The sequence below is a fragment of the Lampetra planeri genome, chromosome 35 (genome assembly GCF_965212315.1).
Source record: "Lampetra planeri chromosome 35, kcLamPlan1.2.h2, whole genome shotgun sequence".
Classification (NCBI taxonomy): Eukaryota; Metazoa; Chordata; class Hyperoartia; order Petromyzontiformes; family Petromyzontidae; genus Lampetra; species Lampetra planeri.
The window spans coordinates 2708791-2734444 of NC_136141.1; the positions used below are offsets into that span (position 1 = coordinate 2708791).

At 47.1% G+C, this 25654-nt stretch overlaps 1 protein-coding gene across 1 annotated transcript in view; it reads right to left on the reverse strand.

Moving 5' to 3' along the window:
- The window catches only part of LOC144730261 (epsin-2-like), a 44536-nt gene extending 19104 nt beyond the window's left edge, over positions 1–25432 (reverse strand). Inside the window, 4 exon segments of the mRNA XM_078610926.1 lie at positions 2697–2806; positions 15386–15752; positions 17715–18180; positions 24999–25432. Of these exon segments, the coding sequence (XP_078467052.1) occupies positions 2697–2806; positions 15386–15752; positions 17715–17942 (705 nt within the window). The 5' untranslated portion in view covers positions 17943–18180; positions 24999–25432.
- Positions 25433–25654: the final 222 nt, after the last annotated feature.

Genomic DNA, 25654 nt, shown 5'->3' on the forward strand with positions numbered 1-25654 from the left:
GCCCGCCCCCATAACCTCCGTTTGCGCAGGGGAGACACTCTTTGACTTTTGACTTTGAATGAACAATTAACAGATAAGTATCAGAAACGAATGCGTGCAAAAAGTGCTGCCCTCATCCTTCCCAGAAAACCGATCAAGCTTTGCCCAATGGGCACAAGGTGAACCTGCTCCAGAGAGATTGCGTGTGCGGGCCCTCGGGTGTACACACAGCATCAACACCCCGCCGCCTCCCACAAGGTTAGGCCCATTGCCAAACAGCCCCAAGAGCAAGGATGGACTTTGTTTTTGGTCTGCCTCGCAAACCGTCGCCATCACGATCACTAAAAAAATACAATTAAATCGAATTGCTCAACTTTTTTGGTTTTCATGAATGAGGGCCTGGCATTAAGTTTCTTGTTAATTATCAGTTGCAAAGCAGAGGCCTATTTTCCTACAAATGCTGCTCGGGTAATGACAAAGAGCTAGCGGCCATGAACAAAGTGTTCGGCTAAATGTCTCCCAACCCCAACGGTGAACAAACTCATGTTACACAAGGGGTAGTAGATAAATACAACTAGAGCACCGACCGACCGATTCGACCAGACATCCAAACAGGGCAAATGTGCTTGAAGAGGTCTACAGCACGATGTGTATTCGCGAGGCCAAACAAAATCACAAACCTCCAAATGCGTTTCATCCCGTGGGTGTGTCAATGCTACTGCAGCAGGACTATTAAGTAGGGATGCCACAACATCATTTTTCAAAGTACAATGTTAATATTTGATATGATTATCACAATTCAGTTTCCTGTAGATTTGTAAGTGAATTTCCACAATTTTATCGTATTCGATTTGTGCTTTGCTGTACTCCAGCACAAAATAAGGATTTGTACTTCAACGACAGTTGACTCGGTATATGCCTGCCATAAATAATTTAATATCTGCAACATCACAACCTATAATGCTTATCACTCACGTTCTGTTAGTTATGCAAAGGCCTAATTAAATAACTAAATGAACTAGGGAAGCAATGAGGTAACAGCCATCACGCATCAGTTACTCTGGAAAACATTTTGCGAAGCACTCGTTTACAAAGGACAATAACAATGTATTTAGAAGTTTAATTATTGTGATTTTGTCATTTGTGAAATATTGTCTCAGGTTATAAAATATGAATTAAAATATGAGCAAAGATAATAAGACATTTCTCCTTAAAATCCGTTTTTTTTTCCTAAACACATTTTTCTTTAAAGGAATTACTCAATACATTTAAAGTAAAACCCTGAAGAAAATATCGGCCCTCTGTCTTATTTTCCCAAAGCAAAGAACAAATTGTACACACATCTAAATCACCATCTTTCAGCAAAGTATTACCTTGCAACACAACAATTATAACAGATTGGGAAATAAAGTGGAAATGTATTATTTTTGTTTTGTTGTTCGGCTGGATTTAACGTGCATGTAATTATTTATCGTTGAACGTATGTACTGCTGAACATTCCGTACTGCTGAAATGGAAGTATTAATTGTTGAGTGATGCTACGATCATGCTACAATGGGTGCGAAGTTCCACAGATACATTGTACTCACCGGAGCATTATGGGAGGACAAGGCACTGTTGTATGCATTGGTGTGTGAACGTGACCTCAAAGTTATACCTAGCCTGGTACAAGAGGCTAAGACATCAACAGAAAATGGGTCAATAAATTTTTGGTAAGTATGTTTGTGTGCATTGCACTGCGCATGTCTGTGAGTGCGGGCCTACGTGTCTGCATGTGTACGTGTCACGCATGTCTGTGTGTGTGGATGCATGTGGTGCTGTGTGTGTGTGTGTGGATAGCTCTAAATGCAAATGCTTGTTTACGTGTACACGTGTGTGTGTACATGTGAGTACGCGTCTGCCTGTGTAGGTGGCAGCACATGTGTCCTATGAGCGTAGATGTCTAAAGTGATTTGTTGTTCGTGTGTTTTAGAGCTGGGACGATTAATAGACTAAGTCGATTAATCAACAACAACAAAAACATAATCCACTCTGTTCACAGTTTACTCGGGACTCTTTAAAATGAAACCCCACACCCCCTCCCCACATTCTGCCACCTGAAGGCAGGAAACCCCGCCAAGACGCATGCATCATGAGCTTAAGAATCGATACGAAGCAATGAATCGGTGAACAGTTCTACTCGATGTCTGCGCGCACACCTGTGTACGTAAACAAATCTGTGGCTATGTATTTGTGTTTCCGTGTGTACACACGGCCGCCTGCGTCTGCACGCCGAGTGCGCGCGCATGCACACGCGAGTCCACGTGACCGCAAGTTTGTCAGAGCTGCGACTGCCACCGGACGATTGAAGCAATAGATCGAACTATCGATTATTCTATTGAATCATCGACCAGATAGGTTCGGAAAAAGCACCTACTCATTTTGATACACGCACGGGGATCAAAACGTGGCATTGGGCGGGGGTTGATGACGTCATCATGCTCAGTGTGCTCATCGGCCGTTGTCACCGCGTCACGCTGGGCGCACACTGTGGTGGATTCCCAGAGTTTGGGAGGCCGGATACCCATAGCTGCCCATTTGTCATTTAAAAACGGGTGGTGCGTAAATTTATTCTAAAAGAAAATTATAATCAGCTATTGTTAAAACCAGCTAATCGACCCAATCTATTCATCGTCTCAGCACTACACGCTTGTGCCCTCCTAGGCGCTGGCACTAACCTGTTCGGCCTCCTCTCGGCTCATGGCGAGCGCCAGCTGCAACTGGAGCTCCTCTTCGCCGCTCGTCTGAGGTCGGGCTTGCTCCAGGTCTGAAGGTATGTGCGATGTGGCTGCACACGCACGCACACACACACACGCACACACACCGACACACGACGCACGACACGCACAGACACGCACAGACACATTCTCGCAGACGCCCGCATACACACACCCACACAGGCAGACACACAGACACGCACAAAGACAGACGAGCGCACACAGATGATCAATTTAGCCTAACAGACCTGATGGGAAAAGCTCTGTTAACGCAGTGGTGTGGCCAAAACCTCGCCTCACAGCCTGTTTCCCCAGTGCTGTTATTTATACACCACTCTGGGTACTCATCTAAAGGCAGAGTTCACCATACCGCACGCCACTGTTGTGCATGGCTGGAAGCTGGAGCTACCGTGCAGTGTGTGAATCAGCCACAGCACTCCCCGCACGCATAATCCATGTTTGCCTTGTACACGAGGATTAAGTGTCCGCAGTGAGCAACTATCAACATTTACACACAAGAACGTATGGCGAAACCAGCTTACCAGGCCACCTTTTTTCTACCCAGATCAAGTAATGGAGACCACAGTCCATCACACCGGATGCTCATTTTGGGCCAAGCCAACCCAGAGTAGACGTAACGAGGTATGGATAATACATTTCACAAACGGTGACGTGGACATGTGAGCAATGATTTAACCCATGACTGATTTCATAGGACACCATTGCGCGCACACAAGAAAAGGGCAAAAGTAGATACAATGGCATTGGAAAACAGAGGGCATAGTAGAATAGTCCTTCACTTTATCAAATACATATAGTTAAGTGCATTTTATTACACAAGTCAGTTCAATGTTCTTTTCACTCGGTGACAGCAGATTGACAGCGAGTCAACATCCTTTACTGTTTGAGAGCTCAATGACGAATGGATTGTTGGCAACAGGGCACTGCAAAATTATCATTCTATAGCATAACCATTGATGTAATACACATTTCAAAATGAAAACGTCTTACCTAAAATGAGTATGGGATGGTGCTCACCTCCACTAGCGGTCTTGGTGGAAAAACCATATTCCTAATGCAGGGCCTTTCTCACTTTAGAACAACCAGTGGTGCTTATTTTATTGACCGATGGGCTGAGATGGCGCTAGAGAAGCTCTGCGCTGTGCCACAACACACTTCCCACCAGATAACGATGTTTGCTAGCGTACACATTAAACTAAAACTAGTTTAAAACTACTATAATGGCCCAATATCATGTCCGTGTACAGCCAAATCCACTGCTGGTTAAGGGCCATTCCACGCCATGCAGACAATATGTGACCAGACTTCACCACTTGATGCAGCAGTCGTGCTGTGACTATTCCACCTGAAGACCGAAGCTTGTGTTGCCTCCGAAACGTCGTGATTTTTATTTTATTTTTATTTTACTTTTATTAATTTTAATTTTTTACCTACGTGACTTTATCGAAAAAACCTAAGAATATAGACTTCACCACGCTGGTCAGTGCTTTTTGGTGACACAGGGAACAAAGATGCGGGGACATAGAAGTACAGCACAATAATTGAGATCTCCACACTCCTATCAACTGTCCACCGTGTGGCCTCACAGCCACAAAACAAATTGTTATTGCATGGCGATCGCCCATCCAAACACTATTCAGGTCTGAAACCTGCTTAGCTTCCAGGATTGGGCACATTCTGATTGAACTGGCCAAGGGAAATAATTGCACAAATATAAATGAGAAAATTAGTAAATATATCCATTATAAAACTTTACCTGGATAATCCCTCAGGTGCAATATCGCTCCTACGCGTAGCCGTAGAATCAAGTGACATATGCAGAGGTGAATTTAAAAGAGTAACCAGGTTTGTTTAACGATCACTGAAAGAGGCCAGTTGGCAGACATTGGATGGAATACATTCTGTTGACATCAACTTCTTCTTTTCCTCTCAGTGACAGCAAAAAAATACATTTGCTAATATTTTTAACATTCCCAACTGTTTCGGGTTCACTGACGCAGCTCAACTGTGTAGATTACAAACATGTTATTTTGAAAAACAATAAAATGAGAAAATGTAATTAAGCCAAAATGCCTGACGGCCATTATTCCCAACAAATGACTGCTGTTGAAATGTTGTCACATAAAGTGTGCATCGTAATAAAATTGCCGTTAATACTCCATCTGAAGCCACATGAACAGTCCAACGTACTTTGTGGCATCTTATCCATTACTATAAATTGCAACTGAAAGCTATACAGTACGAGCTGATGTATATCACCTCTGTTAAAAAAAAACACCATACGTTATATCAATGCATTGCAACCGTGGGTGTAGGTTTCATTTCGCAGGTTTCAAATAAACGACAAAAATAACAGAGGTGAAAAAAGAATCGATTCATGTCGGGTAATGTAAAATTTTGAAAAATATTGTCTATTCGGTTTGCCAGTGAGAGAAACTGCACAAAACCTGAAACTGGGGACTTCTCTGTCGAATTGCTCTGTTTTCCTCACAAATTCACTGCTCATGTATTTGCCCACTCAATATATGAAAACAACCGGTGGCTTCAAATACAAATGGCCCCTGAGTAAAGAAAATAAAACAACACACTTTGGCAGCGCTCATAGGACAAATACCGCTATCGCTACGTAAACATGTTAATGTTTTTTTTTACGGCAGCTTATTACCATCAAGAGGTTGAGTAGATTTTTCCCAGTGCTAGGGACGAGTTTGTCCAGATTCTGGCACTGGTATTCATAATGCTGTGTGGCACTAGCAGGGCCGCACAGATTGCCAGAGGCCCGAGGCAAAATGTCACGTGGGCCCCCCCTTATTCGTCAGTGAAAAAACAACACGTCCCATTGAGGGCCCTTCTTTGTGCAAGGCCTGGAGCAAATTTTCCCTGTTGCTCCCCCACCGCTGCTCTGGGTGGCCCAGAGGACTAGTCTCACCATTGAGAGGTTAAGAGTTAAAATCAAAGTCTGAGATTCATTCGGCCCAACACTAACCAGTTCGTGTATGAGGCCAATAAAATGAGTACCACTTTGGGCAATTCAACCGTGGTTGTCCCTCAAGGAATGTGAAATTGCACCACGGGCTCAAGGTCACCAATGGAGAGACAAGTTCCACCACACTGCTCTTTGAACAGGAAGGCACTTCGACTCTTACGTCGAGCAAATAAACACAGGCCAAGATCTCAGATTATTCCACACTAAGCACACGTACAGTGGGTAACTGCCTTATCTGACAAAACATCTTTGCAATTGACTTTGCCGCCTTATCTGTGGCCTCCGAGTTAGCCTTTTAAATTGCCTCGGACTGGTACCAGCAAACTTAAAACAGCGTGCCACTGTGCCACTCGCGCCCAACGCAACTACAAGGTTGCATCTCGTGATGCGCATTCCACAACAGAGATGAGAACAAAACAAAGTCCTTTCACAAACACACACACGCGCCATCACGTAAAAGCAGAACAGTGCGTGGAAAGTACCCTTCACGGTTTCAGTTATTTGGGGGCCGAGCAGCATTCTTTGACCCGCGTGGAGGGAACATTTGTAACAGGCTCTGCTGCACTCCGATACGCGTGGTGGAGCCGATCATCAGATGGCAACGTCAGGCTTGGGTGCGTGGTACAGTCCCCGTGCCGTAGAATTATCTCAAGCACTCATTCCCCACCCCCCCCCCAAAACAGGGGGGCAAACCGGACCACGCGGTTTGTGCACTGCTTGCACACAAACAGTTCGCAAACAAATCGCAGTACGGTTTGTTGTTTTGAGGGTTATACACTTGGGGAATTTAGATAATTAAGTATTTATTTTGACGGCCAAAAATAGCCTGCCTGTGTGGGTCTATTCCGTTGAATGATGCCTGTTCAAAAGTCGTATATCTCACAAAACATGCATGTGGAAACTATGCTGAATGTAATCAAGTGCATTCCCAGCCATTTAAACATTCAGTTATTTATTTTAAATGCCTCCCTTTTTTTTATCCGCCTGTTCAAAAAGCTCAGGTTCTCTGCAGAGCGGCAGGCAACCAGTGCCGGGAGAAGAAGCTATAATCTTGGATGACGTCGGCACCTACGCAGTACGAAGGAAAACATTGAGTTGATCCTGTTAAATTCCTGTTTTATTCAACAGCACTACTCTGCGGTAAAGAAAGTCATGACATTACAACAATTCAATTCGGATAAAAGGGACTACGAATGTCTATCGAAAGATAAAAGTAAAACGGTTGAGAAAAAAAAACTTCACATGTCGGGCCATTTCCACGGCCGCCTTCCCCCCATAAAGCTGCACTCTGACTCAACCCAGCCTGGTAAATGGTTGTAAAGCTTAACCGGCGGCGCTGCTTGCGCATTGAGGCGGCGATGGCGTGGGGGGGGCTTCTGCCCACCCAAATGTTGGCCAACCCCCCGCCGATGAAATGCATCGGCGGCGAGCGGCTGAGTGCCCCCGGTCAAGCGACGGGAGCAGAGCCTCAACAACACTTCAGCTGTGCAAGGTCACGGGCGTTCGGGCTGTGGGAACAAGTTGAAGCGTCACGCTGCTACGCCTCGACCATGACAAACACGGAACGGTTCGGCCTCCACGATGCTGCGATTCCATGAATTGTCGCAAGTCGGGGGATGTAATGATACATTTTTAATAGAATCTCTTGTTCTCGGATTTTTACCATCCCTTTTGTACGGAAGTTTCTCACCTTTTTTCATCTCATTTGTATCATTTGGTTTGCTCCATTCGCCCCAATGTAGCATTAGCAAACAATTGCATACGGTGTACATATCGCAAGCACAATATTCAATATATGCATTGAAAACATAACAATTGATGAAATAAAATCGATGGAATCATTAAATGCCGCGTGCAGGTCAATATCCAAGAGCCTCTCCACTGCAATGAGCAATGGGATGAGGCTCATTACCATCTGTGACTCATCATCGGTAATTGGAATACGTTTTTGTGCACAGAATAAAGTCAAAGCGTCCCCCTGCTCAAATAAGCATGGGATGGAACTCATTTCCACTGGGGCCCAGAGCCAATGGTGGAAATTCCACATTGCCATTCGTGGAACCAGTCTCTCTCCTCTGGACGGCCACTGTTGACATGTCGCAAAATGCTTTTCATAGAATTTGAAGCAATGATGGGCAGAGCTGTCCCTTGGCCAAAACTTGAACTCTGCCTTTCGGGCAAACCGGAACACAGCGCCCACTGTTTCAGGATCCGAGATTTTGTGGCCGATTCCAAAAGAGACCACAACTAGAGTTTTCGTGCCACTTCCGTGTATCGCACAGAGTTGGATTTTTGTTCGGTCATGTTACCAGACTTGTTCGGTTCATTGAGCAACATCTGCCCATAGATTTAATAACATGGCTGTGTTTACTAAAAGGAGTGCCTCCGAGCACAACTTTGCAACCTTGGTAGGGCTGGATTTTACACATCGTTAAGGTGAAAAAACAAAGGAGGCTACATGCCAAAGAGGACACTTGCCTGGAGATACGGCAATGAGATCGGCTCACGCAGAAGAGCGAGACGGACTGCGGCATCGTAAGACCGAGGGGGTGGCGTCAGCATGGAGAAGACTACATCCAACAGTGGAGAGAATGGCTGACTTGAGATGCCAATGACGAAGGTGGTTTGTAAAAAGGAGAAATAAATAAGTAAGCTTATATAGGGATTTTTGACTGTAATCACTTCATATGAATAAGTGGATTTTCACTGCATAATACTGGTTAATTTCACATTTAAAAATTACCAGGATTTATCCAATCAAAGTCGGTGCGATCACTCAGTGAAGCCTGCTCTTACTTGGGTAGACAAAAATAAAACCCTATAAAATTATCTCACTTCACTGGTAGACAAAAAAGTGTCCTCAAACACAACTCCATTAATCCGAACACATAGCTTAAGGGCATTTAAAAATGCATGAACCGCAACAGCACTTTGTTTACAGCTGACGGCATCTGCTGAACAGCCTCATTTCGGAATGGCAGGAATGGCGCGACCATAACGTGTCGCCATCCACCGCCCCAACCCCCCATGACGCACAGACATCGGCGTTCCCTTAACCCCAACAGTTAGGCTCCCCCGTACGCAGTCACAGTGCCGTGACGGCTGAGAACAGCCCAGTGCTGACACGCGGCGAGCCGTCTGCGTGCCACGTAAGTGCACGCGAGGGGAGGGGGTGCAGGTTGGGGTGAACCACCCTATCTTCTTCTCATTCTCCTCCTCCTCAGCAGTGGGGAGAGAGCAATCATCGCTTGTGTCCGAGGAGTTTCTATGTTTGTAAGGCGCGTGTTTAAAAACAGGTCCGACCACACCTGCCTGCTTGCAAGGGGTGGCTCAGCAGACAGCAGTGCGCTCACCAGCACCGTATGCCATGGTGGGCATGGCAACAGAGCTCACGATCCCTCTGGGGGATGAGCAGCCTCCTCCTCCACCCCGGCACAGTGGGCTTTCACAAAATGAGTCAGCGCTGCCCTGCACCGCACACTCCGCCCTGAGATTAGGTCACGGTGTGGGACGCGTGTCGTCTTGCCAATGGACTAGCCACTGAAAAACGCAAATGTTTCGACCGAGAGAAGAAGTCCCTCGTGACCAACGGCCGTCTCGCTTAACCGACAGGGCCTGTTCGGAGAAAGAGGTGTGGTTGAGCGAGATTACTCTTCGGCAAATGGAAATAAGAATGGAATACACTCAAAGTGACGGTGAAATCACCACAGCGTTCGGGCCAGGCTAGGTGCACTTTGAAGCCACGTTGAAGGCTCGCTAGCGGTAAGGTCACATGACAGAAGTAGGTTTATTGTGTTATCCGACTGAAGATGGCAACACACAAACCACCAGACTCACGACACATAACACAGGGCTTCCCCTTGAGCAATACCGGCCAGCCTAAAAAGAGCTACGCCCGACAATCAGAGAATGTGTCGCCATGCAGTCAGCAAGAACAGCAGCGGGGAATGGACTACGTGGAAACTACTGCGTTCCATCCTCTTGTGCACGAGCTGAAACGGTCATCGTCACATGCTGTCCCGTACACAGTGGGTCACATCGAACTTCCCCTGCAGCTTCTACCACCGTAACATTTCCCCCTGCCCCCCGCCGCCAAACAGCCCCCCCCACCACCAGCACCAAACCGAGAGTTGATCAACACTCCCCTACGTCTGCATGGCACCTGCCCTCCACTCGAGACTCAAGCAAAACTCAAATTTCCAGAACACGCCAGGCTGAGAAGCTGCACGGAAATCATTATCACCATAATTTGTCGTCATCATCATCATGTCGTGGTCTATCTACCGCCAACTGAAGTCCTTCCAAATTGCTTTCATCCCTCACGCGATTGCTTATTCTTGCGCGTAAAATAATCTCATCGCCGCACCTCCACAGTGGTCATTCTCGCATGAAAATTCTCTACCTGTGGCTGTTGCACTGTCAACATTGATCAATGGCTATCATCCCTTTTAGTCATGTGCCTTGCCCAAGCCTAGTGATTCTGCTTGGCAGTCAATACGATGGCTCGTTTGCAAGTGTTACCTGATCAATGTGCTTATTATGTCATCGCCGAGTGTAAATTCCAAACGTGCACCATCCCCAATGCTTCTTTGTGCACTCCGAAGCTTTCGTTACATCTTGCTTGTCAGAGTGCATATTTCCGATTCACACTTCACCGCTGCCTATGCACATTAATCCTACCAGGGGTGCAGTGGTTTAAGCGAGCCTGTCTTACAAATCCAAGGTTACAATTTCAAACCCTGTTCTGGGGCTGACTTAGTCAATCATCCCTTTGTGGTCCATAAAATAAGTACTGTTGTAACTTAAAAGAGCGATTTTTCTATTAATAGACTGCTCCCGTCCATAGTAATATGGAATTTACACCAATGGCTCAGTGCCATCAAAGCCCATGAGGGATATCCCATTACTTGTTGGAACAAGGGGGTGACGCCTTGACGTTTTTACCTTATTTTTATTAGACTCAGCCATACCATAGGAATGTGGAATTTCCAACAGTGCCTCAGACATGCCGCTTCCAACTTGGCTTTTTTGCTCAATATGGCGCATCATAAACCTTGGAGTGGTTGAGCGACGCAAACAGGCGCTGCGCATCGCCACTTATGAAGTGTCCGCTACGAGAAAGCTTTTACAGGTAGGAACAACAGTTCCACACTGCCCACCAGGGATTATTTGTCTGTCTGTCTGTCGTGCATAGCCACGCCCTCGATTTGTATTTCATAGAGCGCTTCGGGCGGGCTCAGCACCACGTGACGCGCCGCCTCTTGCAGCTTGCGCCGCGTGACACGGATCGCACGAATGCGCTGTCCAACCAAGTTCCCACCTGCCCACTCCGAAGGAACGTGTTATCTACAGGCACAGTGACATCTGCGCTGCTTTTCGAGACCAAATTCGGGTTTTTAAACCACTGGACGGAGGCACGCCTCAAGCCACAGCTCATGGAAAGCACCAATGCTAAGGCCCTGCAGTCTCCTGTCACAGGCTGGTGTAACCAAAAGCCACAATTTGGGAAAGTGATATGGGTTTGCAGTAATGTGAAAAACATTGACCGCTAAAAGCCAAATTACCAGACATCGGTCTTGTGTGCATATTGCCTGACTCATACTCTCTGAAAAGAACGATTAAAAATTAAAAGCCACACAAATACAAAGCCAACCAACGTGTCCATGTCAACATAAAAATCCCAGCTCACTAGAAATGCTCCACACAAAGCCTCAAACTACTGCTGCGAATGTAATAATAATGACCAACCGTACCGTCACAGAACTACTGGTAGCTAGGATTTTCCTGCTTGAATTTTACCGCAGGTCTGCTGAATCGAGGCTCTCAACTGGCTGCAACATGCCATACGTTGCGAAGTATCTACCAGCAGTGCTCAGACCCCCAGCTATATCAACCTGGTGCCACCCATGAAAACAAGGCCCATGTCAAGGTAACCCTTCATCATTTCAGCAGCTCGTGGGCCTCACTGCTCACAGCAGAGTAAATTATCCCAACTATTGCCACCGATCAGCACAAGACACATTTCCAAACGGCTCCTAACTTACTCTACGATGGCAGGAAAGCCTGGGACTCGGATCAAACCGCCTTACATCTCCACTACAAAAAAAACTAAACTAGTAATTTTATTTTATCAAGTATGGCCCACTGAGCTATCTAGCTCTTTTTAGAAGTGACCTAGCCACAAATGATAGCTCAAAGAAGTGGCTTATCACGTGGAAATTTACAACCAAACACAAAAAAACGCATGTTTCTAAATGTAGAACAAACCAGAGCCCTCGGAGAAAAATCAACACGATCACGGGGAGAGAGACATGAAAACTAAAAATATACAGGGTCGGGATCGAACCCATGACCTCCTGTATACCAGGCGAGGCAGTTAACATCTCACCACCATGGCGCCCCTATATACACGTGCACATCAGTCCCGGCTAGCTACACTGGCTTGGATCAAGTTTAAAATACAGACTGGTGTGTCAATTTGGCACGATGCACTATTTGGTGTGTATGTGTCTGCCACCCCAACAACATGTGATGAAGGAGCTGCCACAAGTCGTCCACGTGGTTGAGGGGCCACCCTGATGGTGGCAGCTCGGAGATTAGGGTGACAAAGTCGATTGGACTCGACAATGTGGAAATTAAGTGGTTGAGTGATTTGTATATCGACCCGTGATGGCCTGGTTGTAATTGCAACTGAAGAAGCCGATTGACTCGATAATAACGGAGATTAAACAGTAACACAACTACAATCCACGAAATCGACGGTGCTGCTGAACCGCGACGCTTTGGACAACGCCCCGGTGGGTTTGCACATGGAGTCTTGCCGTGTAAATGTTACGTGGGTATGGAATTACAAAGTGGCCGGCACGTGCCGGCATGTCCCGGTGGCAAGACCGACGCTCACCGGGGCAATGTTTACAGACTAATACGGGGCCCGATGGCAAGCTTGCCTCGTACACTGTGCGGATCCACTGGGTCACCTGAGCCTTGCTCGTTATCAGGAGACTTTCAAGAACTGGGTCTTCAAGACACTTTGCTTATTTTTTGGTTTGTTTGAGGAGCTTTCTGCTTCAAATATTAGCTTGTCAAGTGCAGCGACTCCAAAACCAGTAGAACTGCGAGATGGGCAGGGTATGCAACTATAGCAAAGTGCACCATTGGAACCTCATTTGCCAGAAGAAAAAATATGATAATTGTTTTTTTTATCCTTTTATCTGGCAACATAGCTGACACCTTTTTTTTTAAACCAATTATCACATAGCAAAGTGGGCTCTCTAGTTGACATATCCATGCAGAATTGTGAGTGTTATTCCCTTGTACGCGTGGGTTCGCTCCAGATACTCTCATTTCTCTCCACATAGGAAACATTTGTTGAAAATAAAATGGTCAAACATTTGACATGCAAGACTTTCGGAGACGAGGAAATTGGGACTTGGCGAGGCTTTTCCTCAGTATAGATTTCACATTGCCAACACCAGGATGTAGTCACAAGAAGTTGATGTAAACACACCTCACCATTGCGGTCTTCTTTTATAGTCAACACCTGACCTCAAGTTGTGCCTTTTAAGTCGTCAAGGCTAGCTGGTGGAAAACATCAATATCTTATTTCTTTTCAGTGACAGTTAAAGAGTGCATTGGTTATTTTTCACCTACTTGCAATTCACTACACAGTTTCAAAGAAGCAGCAAACTTTATATACCAGGTCTCACGGTATCCTACCATCCAGTTTTAGGGCCTACCCCTCGGGTCGCTGACCTCTAGACATCGTTCCGACGCCTGCATCATAGCCAACCCTCCACCATCCTGCGCACCTGCATCCTACCACTACAGTCGGTCCCACCGGGTTAGTATTCAGGGCGGCTGAGCCCTCTCTTCCCACTGCAGATGAATTGAGGACCCCCGTCCCGCTGTGCAAAGCCTTGTCGCCACACACCCAGTCGCTCTATGCTTTCCTTTAATTGAGCAAACTCCTCCACTGCTGAGCAAAGTTGTCCTTGAAAAAAAAAGACGGAGACTGTTTTGTCTCTCGGCAGACCGGGAAGACATTGTGTGACACGCACAGAGGTGCAGTGTGGGAATGTGCCCCCACTGATGGTACACTATGATCAGAAATCATTTCGCGCCCCCTCCAAACTTTACCGTTTTGCTTTCACCGAAATTAGAAATGCATTTGTGGCTGCATTCACAACAAAGGAAATTGTCTTCAAAACCTGGCATTTGCAAGTGGCGCTGGCTTTTCTGAGTGTAGTCGACAAAGTCACAGGTAAAGGCTCGTAAGTTTTGATGGCACACACACAAATTATTAATGCCGCCTACACGACCCACTGTGGCTTGGAAATGTAAACCAAATTGCAAACATTACAAGAGGACATGCGGACTAGGCAAGCATGTGGACTCTGAGCATCAAAAAGTGAAAATACAGGACCAGCAGCTTTCCACGCAAGCAGAAAAAAATCAACGTTTCAAAATAAACGTCTAGGAAAATCTTGTTTAAAAAAATCAACCATTTTCTTTCATAAAATATAGAAATGAAGAACAGGCAGGTTTTTAAATATATATCAGATTCGAAATGAGATTTTTTTTTAAAGCATGAGCAAGGCTGGCCATTGTCATATTCACATCTGTTTGAAACTCAATTAAAGGAAAAAAAATATTATTAAATATTAAATGGTAATTGAGCTGTGGCCATGATCACGACAAGCTGAATCTCTGCGGAGAACACTGGGGAAGCTGCTTTAATACTGGACATTTTGCTCTTCATTAACATAAAAAAATGACTACTGCCAACAACCATAATCAGAATTCAGAATGTGTTTGCTAACATAATAAAACCCAATACGCCACCACTCCCCCCCCTCAAATGATTAAGTGGTAGAAATTCCACATTCCAAAAGGTGAGTGCCAGTCTCTCCACATAGCAAGCACCGTTGACCTCCAAAAGTATGGTACAACAGAGGCTGGTTATACGCACACACGCTGGGCGCAAGGCCAACCGTGCTTACATCGAAAAGTGTGATCGTACGAAAGTTTCCCTCTGCCTTCTGTGTATTGAAATTCATAATAAAGGTTTTTTTTTGGGGTCAAAGCACGTAAATATAAATGTGTCGTTAACAAGCCACAAATTGTACAAATTGTAAATGTTGTGGGTGTACTCTCCAACACACCGGTTTGCTGAAGTAGTACACTCATTGGCACGTTGTTTTCGTGACAAACCTTACTAATTGGCTGTGTCGGGTGGTGGTGGGTTAACGACATATTTATGCAATCTAACACATAAAAACCTTTACTTATAATACTCTTTGGTTCTTTCGGTAAAGTCACGTAGGTAGAAAAAAAAATAGATCACGACGTTTCGATCGCCACACAAGCAATCGTCTTCTGCCCGTGGCGTCTTCAGGTGAAGACGATTGCTTGTGTGGCGATCAAAACATCGTGATCTATCATTTTTTACAACCTCTGTGACTTTACCAAAAGAACCAAAGAGTATGGATTCCTGCAGTCACGAAAGCTTCAAATCAAGATTTATTCACGTTTGTCGCGAAAGCCTACGTGTTAATAAAGCGTATCGCAAGCATGCGTTGCTTATATCGAGAACTATGCTTGTATACGGCGTGCTCGTTATATATTCAGAGGCGTTTTCACTCACAGCCGTGGTACGACGCCGGAGATCCTCCCGCCTTGCCGTACTCGTCCGAGTAGCTTGTGGACAGGTTGGGCTGGCTCGATCCTCGGCCGAACGTCACCTTGTTGTTGCTGCCCATGCCCGTGGCGCCTTGCGCCAAGCGCTCCTTGGTCTTGAGCGCGTGCTCCCGCTCGCCCCGCAGCCGGTCCTCGTCGCGCAGCAGCGCCACCAGCTGCTTCGACTTCTCGCGCACGTTCACGCCCTGGTCCTTGCCGTCGCGGTCCACGTACTGGAAGTCCTTGAGCGTCTGGATGGCGAAGATGTTCTCCTTGCACTGCTGCGCCACGCGCTCCGAGCCCGTCTTGATCAGGTAGTCGAGCAGCGTCAGGGCCTGCGCGAGTCACGGAGGGCCCGACCCCAGTGGACACGGGGAGGGTTGAGCGGGTTGAGGAATTAACAGCGGTGGGTTTGTTGAGAGTGGGTGGTAAACACTCGGAAATTGGCCAAAAACTACTGAATATATGTGCCTCCGTGCAGCGGTATATAAAATGGCACAATATAAACACAAACTATTTTTAAGAAACAGTTCAAAATCCGCACTCATTTCTGTAAACGATTATTGTATTATGCGAACAATCTGCGGGATCTGTCATCACGCCGAAAAAAAAGAATCATGCTACAAATATGCAGCTTCGGTTATACTGTAAGATTTCTATCTCTATTTGATACCATCGATGATGTGATACTTGTTTCTAAGTAATGCGAAAGCACGGAGGAGCAAGAGTTTTACCACCGTGTGGCACCAGCGCTGGAGTTTAACACCGACATGGGATGTGCATTCTGTGCGATCGACCAACGCCTCGACCCCGTGCCAGCCAGTTGCAATAAAAGACAATACATTCAACCACACCAAGTTGCCTTTCGGTTTTACCTCCACATCCATAAGCATCTTCATTGAGCACACCCAAAATTTACACACCACGCACTGAACGTGGCTTCAATTTGTTGGCCGCCTCAAGAGAGAGCAGCGGTGAACAGACAATAAAAATTGTCTGATCACGATGAACCGTCCACTCAGCCTTGCGCACCCAGCCGACGTGACACCAAGGTTCAATTTACACGTCCCCCCCCCCAATCGAACCAGCTCGGATTTCCCACAAGTCCAACGAGGCCGATAAAGAGTCACGCTAATGGCTTGGACTTTACTCATGCAATGCCACGTTAAATCCATCGGCCACGCCCTGGCGTAATCGCTAGGTTGGGTGGCAGGAGGAGGGAGGGAGAGGAAAAAAACTAAGAAAAACATACAGCACGATTGACCACACCAAATTAATAATTCACGTCGTTGGTTTGTGTGCAATGTAATGGAAAATTATTTGCGACAAAGCCAAAAAGCGCAATGCCGACTCCCGGTCTTTGAGAGATCCTATTTGGCTTGGACAGAAGTGGCCAATGTACACAGAGTGGCAACGATCAAATCTCACACTCTGCTATGCTGATGACCACTAAAAGCAGCGAAATTCATACACGGACGAGATAGCCATTTCACTGCCAGAAATATCAATGTGAACCCAGCTTGAAAAGGCAATGTGACCTTACATGCCCGCTTGTGTGAAGAGCTTTACAATCCCATGATCCCTTGTGGGAGCTATATAAGAATAATCCTTTCATTACCGAGGAAGGCCACAGAGCGGGTCTCCAGATTTTTTCATAAGGGTTGCTGTCTGGAGATATCAGAAGTGAAAATTGGTTGATTAAACAGTCTGTGCGGATCATTGAGTGTTATCACCTTACAAGAAATTGATTTTCTATAGATACTTTGGCCAACTCCCTATAAAAACTCAAAAATGGCATTGGCTTAGTTGCATTCACATGCCAGACCATCTTGGAAATGTCTTGAGATTTAGTGAGCAGCTTGCTGGATAAATACATTTTTAAAGGATGGCTAAACACTCCCAACTGCACACACGTACTACTGTAGGTCAACAACCTACTTGCTGTACCACCTTTTCCAGGCGCCACCTCACAGCCTCGAAGGCTGGGCTTATCACATGTACAAAGGCATCTATGTTGACCTTTCCTATACTTTAGACTTCTATTGTGTTTTCGTATTGTTTGTTGTTGTAATGTTCTGACCCCATGCCCTTACTGGACATGTGAAAAAGAGCTTTATAGCTCATCGGATTCCTCCAGTAATAAATATACTGATTCTTGAAGATTGCCGAATCTTGGGCGCTGCCAACATCGTGCCGTCGGCCTAGCCAAGAGCAATCCTTTAATTACCCAGGTTAACCAGGAATTTCCCCAAGAACACGTTGCTCCGCTCTTCGCAAACCCGCGCACGCTCCATTACCTTGTAGACGTGGCGCCAGTTCTTGCCGTGGTCGTTGAGGCGCTTCCAGATCATGCTCATGATCTCCGAGAAGGCCACCACGTTGTAGGTGAGGTCGGCGATCTCGGACATGAGCGAGCTCGAGGGGCCCCACGGGTCGTTGGACGTCGCCTCGCGCACCTTCACCTCGGCCTCCGAGAAGTTGTTGACGATGTTCTTCATCTGCCGCCGGAGCGAGGAGGTGGCCATTGCGCCGTCCGTTTTGAAAGCCGTACGAGTCAACCGGGGCTCAAAGAATTGTTGGATCAAGAGCAAAATGCTCTCGGTTGTGTTTCGCTTTTTAACGGGGGAGGAAGATTTCTGGGTCTGTGTGTTTTTTTTTTACTATGTTGCGATTTTTTATGTTTTATTACAAGGCCGTTTAGGTTTAGGATCACTGGCGTTGTCCGAGCATCAAAAGATCCCACGAAGCTGCGCTAAACAGCAGCTGTAGAAAAAAGCATACAAACATAAAGTTCAGTTACAATTTAGAATTAGGTGCATATAAACGTAACACACGCCATACTTCGTCCTGCACCTTCAATTAGCAAATAGTTACATTTCAAGAAAGATGTTCAAAAGGCAGCAGTAGTCATCCTATGAAGACTACCATGGGAATGGCCAAGTTCTAGCAAGAGAGGTGGTGGGCCACTGCCCTAATGCTTAGCTGCCACCTGTATTCAGGCTGTGCATCGTGTTTGTGTTGCACGATGTCCGATGTTTCACTCCCAGCATGTCATTGAGGAAGTTGCCAGCACATGTGGTACATCGTCAGATGTCATGCCGAAACATGCGGTACAACCGAAAAACGTATCAAAGAGGCACGAAGCAGAACCGTGGCAAGCCGACGCAGTGGCACGCCACAACGCTCAATTGCACAAGAAACAAGACACCGACGAGACTTTTTTTAAATGCAGGCAACTTTTCCAAGAATTTCAAGGCGAAACATCGTGCTTCGGTAAAAAAAAACAAGTCAAGGGGGAAACGTATCATAATGGAACGCAACCGCGATGCAAAAATAAAGTATTTCATTTACATTATGCCTTGTTTCCAGATCCCTGATAAACGCTTATATCGTTGATCCGTGTGAAGTCACGTTCCATCAGTAGTTTCACACCACGTGTTTATGAATAATGCAGCAATGCGGAACAAGTTTTTTTCTCTCGCTCCAGCACAGTTCTCTGACCCCACAACTCGCTGCTCAGCTCATTACCAAAGGGGCCCGCGCACGTAACTACTTTACAACGAGTGATGTCACTGGTGAGGGCACAGCACTGTACTCTCAAGGACCAGTTCTGGCTCGCGCAAAGCCCCCACGCCTTAAGTTTTCTGACCACACTCCACAAAGGAATAAAAATAAAATAAGTCTCCTGCAAAACATACCTCTGCAAAATATGAGGGTACTGAAAACGAAGAACGTCGCATAATTACCGGAGCCGCGCTAACTTCTGCAGGCATTTCTATACTAATACAGCACGATTACAGGTACATTCCCAGTCACTGGCCTTTATTAAACCAGTCCAGAGTCCGCTGATACACATTACCCCGGAAGACCTGGCTTAGCGTTGCACAAAGGTAGTGTTTAAGGCAATTTGTCTCGTAAATTTGTTGATAAAAGTCAGAAAGTTAAAGCCATCTTGCCCCATTGTTCAAATGCCGGTAGAGTGGTGCTCAGTTACCATTGCAGCACTGAGCCAGTTCTAGAAATTTGACATTCCTGTGACAAGAGCGCGCCTCTCCTACACTACATCCTGCTAATGTGGGTTATGAATTGAGTTAAGATTGGTTTAACACGTAGGCTTTCGCTTCGTTTACTTGACAAACCTTACTAATTGACTATGGTCGGGTGGTGGCGGGTTTAACGACACATTTATATTTACGCGATGGAACCTCTGTTAAGGACGAGTTAACATTACCTGTCAATGTTTTCGAGACACTGAGCTTTACTCGCGTCGCGCGTTCAAATACACACGCAGGCATGTGAAAGAAATCACCCAGGAAATGCCCGAGCCGTGAAACCTCAGAAGCTAGGCCGGTTTGAGCCTGGATAATGCAAAGATAAGATACTGCAATGCATACAAGTGTTGCAGGCTGCAAGGCTGGCGATGTTGTGGACAGAGGTCAGTGCAACAAATTCCATTGTCGTGTACTCCTTTGCTTTCCGCCTTCACCAACCCTCGTGAGCAACTTATTTCACACCGTACGTGAACAACTGTGCTAATCGGAGGTGCGGGGGTCCGATAACAAACGAAAACACAAAAAGCAGTTCTAAATAACCACCTCAAAACTCGCGTGGCGTGGCCCTCAATCCAGTGTGCATGCACATACTGTACCTGCATGCACATATTGTACCCGCACGCACATATTGTACCCCCATGCACATATATTGTACCTGCACACTGCAGATTACCAAGATACACACATGCTCGAAGTAGCAAAATTTGTTTTATACCGAGACAACGAAATCACAAGAACATTTGAGGACTGCCACCCCAAGAAGTACAGCTCACCGATACGGGACGCAAGCGAAAGTGTTATTTTTAGTTTCGGGGGACTTTGTCTCGTTATTTTTGGAGATGGAACCAAAGAAAAACAAATGACAAACCCATTCCGTTTAACATTAACGTCACAAACTTCAACGCAAAAAAAACAACCGTCATTCGACACTAAGTGGCGGTGACATAACCACGGCACTTGTGCCAGGCTAGGTGCACTTTAAGGGGCACTTGAAGTGTCAAACGCCCGCTGGCAGGCCACGGGACAGACCCAGGCGCCATGGGTTTAGTGATTGAGATGACTGGCCGATGCACCACCTGTGCCCCCGACTATGAAAAAAACACACACACGTGGTTCCCAATCTTTATGGAAACACCGTAAACCCTAAAAAAACATGTAGGTGGACAACAAGCATAAAAAATATATATTGTTTTGTGAAAAATATCGGAAAGTTCTGCAGACCATTTCCAACCCGTGTGGTCACCAAACCACAGATTGGGAACCACTGCTACAGACTATGTTTCGCCAGCGTGCAATTGTGACCAAGCGTAAGTGGAAATCCAGCACTTTGAGACGTTTCGTAACTTTAAATAACGTGTTTAAAAAGAACACAAACGTGTAAAAACCACACACAGGAACGAACCCCATAATCAGTGTTAGTCATCTGGGATGGGCTGCATATGTATTCCCCTGTCAAGCAATGTTCGTCTATATGTTTAAAAAATCAATGAAATAAACGTTTTGAATTAACATGGCGAGGTGAAGTCAGTGAAACGGACACAGACGCGAAGTAACAATGATGTATAAATGTAGGTACACGGTACTTTAACGACTTTATATATTTGTGGTGACAAGCACGAGCCGCACAGAGGTTGTTATCCACCATATCGAAGAGGGAGGGTTCTGTCTGTGATTCTCAAGATAAACGAAAAGTTGCGACAATTACTGTCCAGACCACGCAAAAAAAGCACTAATCATCGCCTACCAGGTAGGCCTCAGCAAAGTAAGGTAATTTACCCTTTTTACCGGGTAAAAGGGTAAAGGTGTCGACCATGCCAAGGGGTAAGGTAAAGGGTAGGGTAAAGGTAGCGTGGAAGAATTACCTCGTAGGGTAAAGGTAGCGAAGTATTACCCGGTAAAGACCCTGTTTACCGCTCGCTAAAAGCTCCGTGGCGCAGTCCGTGGCCTCCATTTTAAATTGGAATCATTGATGTCGGACCAGATGGAGACGGACCACGTTCTTGAGGTAGAGGATGAGGTCGAGGATGCCAGCAACGGATTGCTGCGAACAGCAATCGAAAGAGGCAGCGGCATGCGTTCCCGTGGGAGCACACGCACAATTGGATGGAGGGTGATCCCCATGTACAGCAAGGAAAGCGGCAGTGAGTGCACTTCCGCAAGTGGTTTTCCTCCCACACGAACGCATCGGGGTGGAAAGCCCACCTCAAGAAGCACAACGTTTTCGCCCCAGGCAGCGAGGTCGGGACGTCGGCGAGCCGCCTAATGCAGCAAACGCTGAGCTGGCCAGCAATCCCGGATCGCCTACTTATAAAGTTTGAGAACGCGGTGGTTGATTTTGTTATCCAAAGTGCAATCTCTTTACTAGCCGCCGCCAGCGACAAGTTCAAGACCTTGGTCCGCACATTGATGCAGGGATACGAAGGCCCGTCGACCCGCACCATCATTCGCAGGATTGTCGAGCATCACGCCATCATGCTGCCCATCGTCGGGGCGTTCTTCTCCAACCTGGACGTCGCCATCTCGCTCACCATTGACGGGTGGTCGAACTGCAACCTAAAAGGATTTTGGATGGTCACGGTGCACTGGATCGACACCAAATCTGGTGCGTCGAAATCCATGCTGCTGACGATCCTCAATGTGCAGTCCGGAAGGGGTGTCGGCAAGTGCATTGGCACCACTCTGTTTGAGCACCTCCAAAGCTTCGGGCACAATGTCTCGACCAAGCTGCTTGCTGTCACCAGCGACAATGGCTCCGATGCAATCAGTGCTGTCAAGACGTTGTTCGCCCTGGTCGACGCTGGATGAGCAGTTGCGGGCTTGCCACCATATTCGCTGCGCGGATCATTCGGTCCAGATCAGCGTCGTCCAAGTTCTCAAACTGATCAAGTCGACCAACGCCAAACTGCGCAAGGCGCTCGTCAATATCAGGCGCAGAAAGGTTGTCCAACAGTCGTACCGCCGCGAGTCCGAGATCACCAAGCTCACCAGCAAGGAGCCGACGCACCAGGACTCGCCGACCAGGTGGAATTCGACGTTTGACATGGGCGATGACGCCATTAAAAAGCATGTCCCATTGGACATTATCATGGCGTGCTTCCAGGATGTGATTGACGTCGGTGCTTTCTCTGAACTACAGTGGGAAAACAGAGGGCGTGACAGTATTCCTGCGAATGCCGCGCCAGGTCATAACCTCGTTGGCAGCAGACCGCAAGTCAACATTGGATCTCATGCCGGTGACGATGGAGCACCTGATCCGTCATTGCGATCGCGGTGAAGCCGCTCTTAGAGCGATCGATAGGTCCTTGACCGCGACAGGGATGAAGGCTGAGCTGGTGCGGTACCGCGACTTCCTGGTTCAGGAACTCGCCATTGTGGCATCCTACTTGAATCCACAGCTGACGAAAACGACAGACCAGGACGAGCTGGCTACACTGAAGGCCACGATCTGCTCTTTCCTCAAGCATCGCTACTCGAACGTGCTCGCGATCCCGACGACGGCAGTCGCTGCCCATATGGAGGAGGGGTCGCTGTTCAGCACCCTGTTCAGCAACGTCGGCAGCTCCATCGACGACGGCGATGAAGTGCATCATTTTCTGAGCATGGGCGTCACGACCGCCAGCGCCTTCATTGACGTAATGCAGTGGTCTCCCCGCAAAGAGCTGCTCCCTGCCCACTACAAGATGGCCTGCGACTACTTGAGAGCACCAGCGACATCAACTCCCTGCGAATGCGCGAATAGCGGAGCCGGGCGGGAGTTCACGTGCGTTCGCCAGTCGCTATCATCGACGCTCTTCATCCAGTCCATGTGCTTGCGCTCGTGAATCGCAGCCGGCTGCCTGAAGGTCCCGTCTAAATGGGCCGGAGCGGCGCAGGTTCTTATTGCCTGTCGTTCGTCCGAGGACGACGGCAATGACGAACTTGATCAGGTTGTTGATGAGATCGTCATCGACCAAGACGATTGGGACGAGGAGGTTATGGAGGACGGTGTCGTCGACAGCCTCAATGCCCAATTCGAGAGTATTCTATGTGAATAAAGCGCTCTACCTAGCATTTACCTGTTATAAACCTTTTTCATGTGTAGTACCCCAGTAATTACCCTGTAATCGGGTAATTTGTATGGGGTAAGGGTAAAAGGTAGGGTAAAGGTAGACTCATTGCTTTTTAACTTTTACCTTACCTTGCGGCGGTCTACTATCAGACCTGAACCAGGAAGAGATTCATCATTCAGTGACGTTTTGATTTCTTAAAGCGTACTTTTAAAGACAATAACGACCACACCAAAAACAATCATGAGTGTCAAGAGCCCTTGAGTCGTGTGTGTGACGAATGGACCACGGGCCATGTCATCTGGTAGTCGTAAACCATCATCAAATCGACTCCAGTAATCATTTGTAACAGCTAAAGGGGAAAGATACGATATCGGTGACTCTTTGACAATAATCAGGCTTTAGTTAAATCTCTTGGCCACTAAAATACAAAGTCCTATGATTACACGACGCTATGGCAGTCTCCGTACAGCATTAGCCAAAGAACGAGAGGCCTCAGCACATTTTAACTTGCGTTCAGTCGCTAGGCGTTGACATTAATCAACTAAGCGTATGACACAAACCTCGAGCAGTTGGATTGTAAAAGGGCTGCAAGTCACTAATAACGCGATATGAAATACTTTAAAACGCAAGTTTTCAGCACAATAACGAGGCTTCGCCCATGGCCCAAAGTCACCTTCTTCCATCTCCCTCTCACCCTGAAGCTTCTGAGTGTCTTCACAGAAACACCAAGACAGATGCCGAATATCTCACGTATTCGAAGCAACAAAGCACACGCTCTCGAGCACGACAGGGGCCTTCGATATCTGTCCAGAGATATCCAAAGCGAATAAAACACACACACCACAATGCTGTCGTGCAACATACGTGGTGGACTGTGTGTCTCTCACTGTCTGGGTCTCTGTGTCTCTCGCTCTGTGTCTCTCTCTCTGGGTCTCTAGAACTCTCTCTCTCTGGGTCTGTCTCTCTCACTGTCTCTTTCTCTGGGTCTGTCTCTCTCTCTGGGTCTGTCTCTCTCTGTGGGTCTCTTTCTCTCTCTGTCTCTCTCTGTGGGTCTCTGTCTCTCTCTGTGTCTCTGGGTCTCTGTGTCTCTCTCGTCGTCTGTTCCAGTCTCACACTCGCAACATCGTCTGTGAAGTCTCACGCAGATTTTTTTTACGCGGTTCGTGACGGCTGTTGCACGCAACAACAACCCTCACACGCCCGGCTGTGTCAGTCTCACGCCCGGCTGTGTCAGCCTCACGCCCGGTTGTTTGTCGGTCTCAGGCATTGAATCTCGCCGAGGCCCGAGGCGGCCCTCGACGCCACCGCCAGCAGCAGTCGTCACCCTCGCGGCACTCACAACAACGGATTAATAAGTGATCGGCAGTTGAAAGGCGATAAAGTGCGAGTTAGACATTTTGTTGTAAACCAAATAAACTCTCCGTGAGGGAGAGAAGGCCACCACCACCCCACACACACAAAAAATATAAAAAGCGCTCACCTCAACATTTTCACTCAGCGGCGTTACCCGTCGCCTCCGCCAGCAACTTTTAACGACGGCCAGCGAAGTGGTCGGAGCAGTTAAAGTCGCTGTTGTTCGTGGCGTATTTTTGTTCTTGTTGTAAATGTTTTCGTGGGTTTTTTTTGTTTCTTAACGCGAACGTCGAAAGCCTCGAGCCGCCGAGTCCAAGCGACAACCGATTAGCGGACAAGAGCCAAGATGGCGGGCGAGCGTTTCCGGTGTGGGCGACACGAAGTGCGCCGCGATCAGAGGGGGGGGGGGAGAAATCGACGATCTTACCACGCCCCTTTACTTTAACTAGTAACATTGGTTAGTTGTTAAATAATAATCATAATAATCAATAAACCTGCTTCAGATGTGTTTTGTGAGTAAATTGAAGCCGGATTTTTTTTTATCGATTGCGGCAGTCGATGGAAGCCAGCTTAGAGGGGAGTTGTTCATTTGCCCCCCCCCCCCCGGTTGGAATGGTAGAGGCCACCGCCCACAAATCCGGATCCAAGAGCGGTGGAGTTTGCGTGTCCGTGAGCTGATTCCGTTCCGGCTTTTGCGGGTTTCCCGCTCCACCCGCACACATACACACACATACCAGGTGTGGCCGAGAGGGACACTCCATAACGCTACGTACAATTTCGATT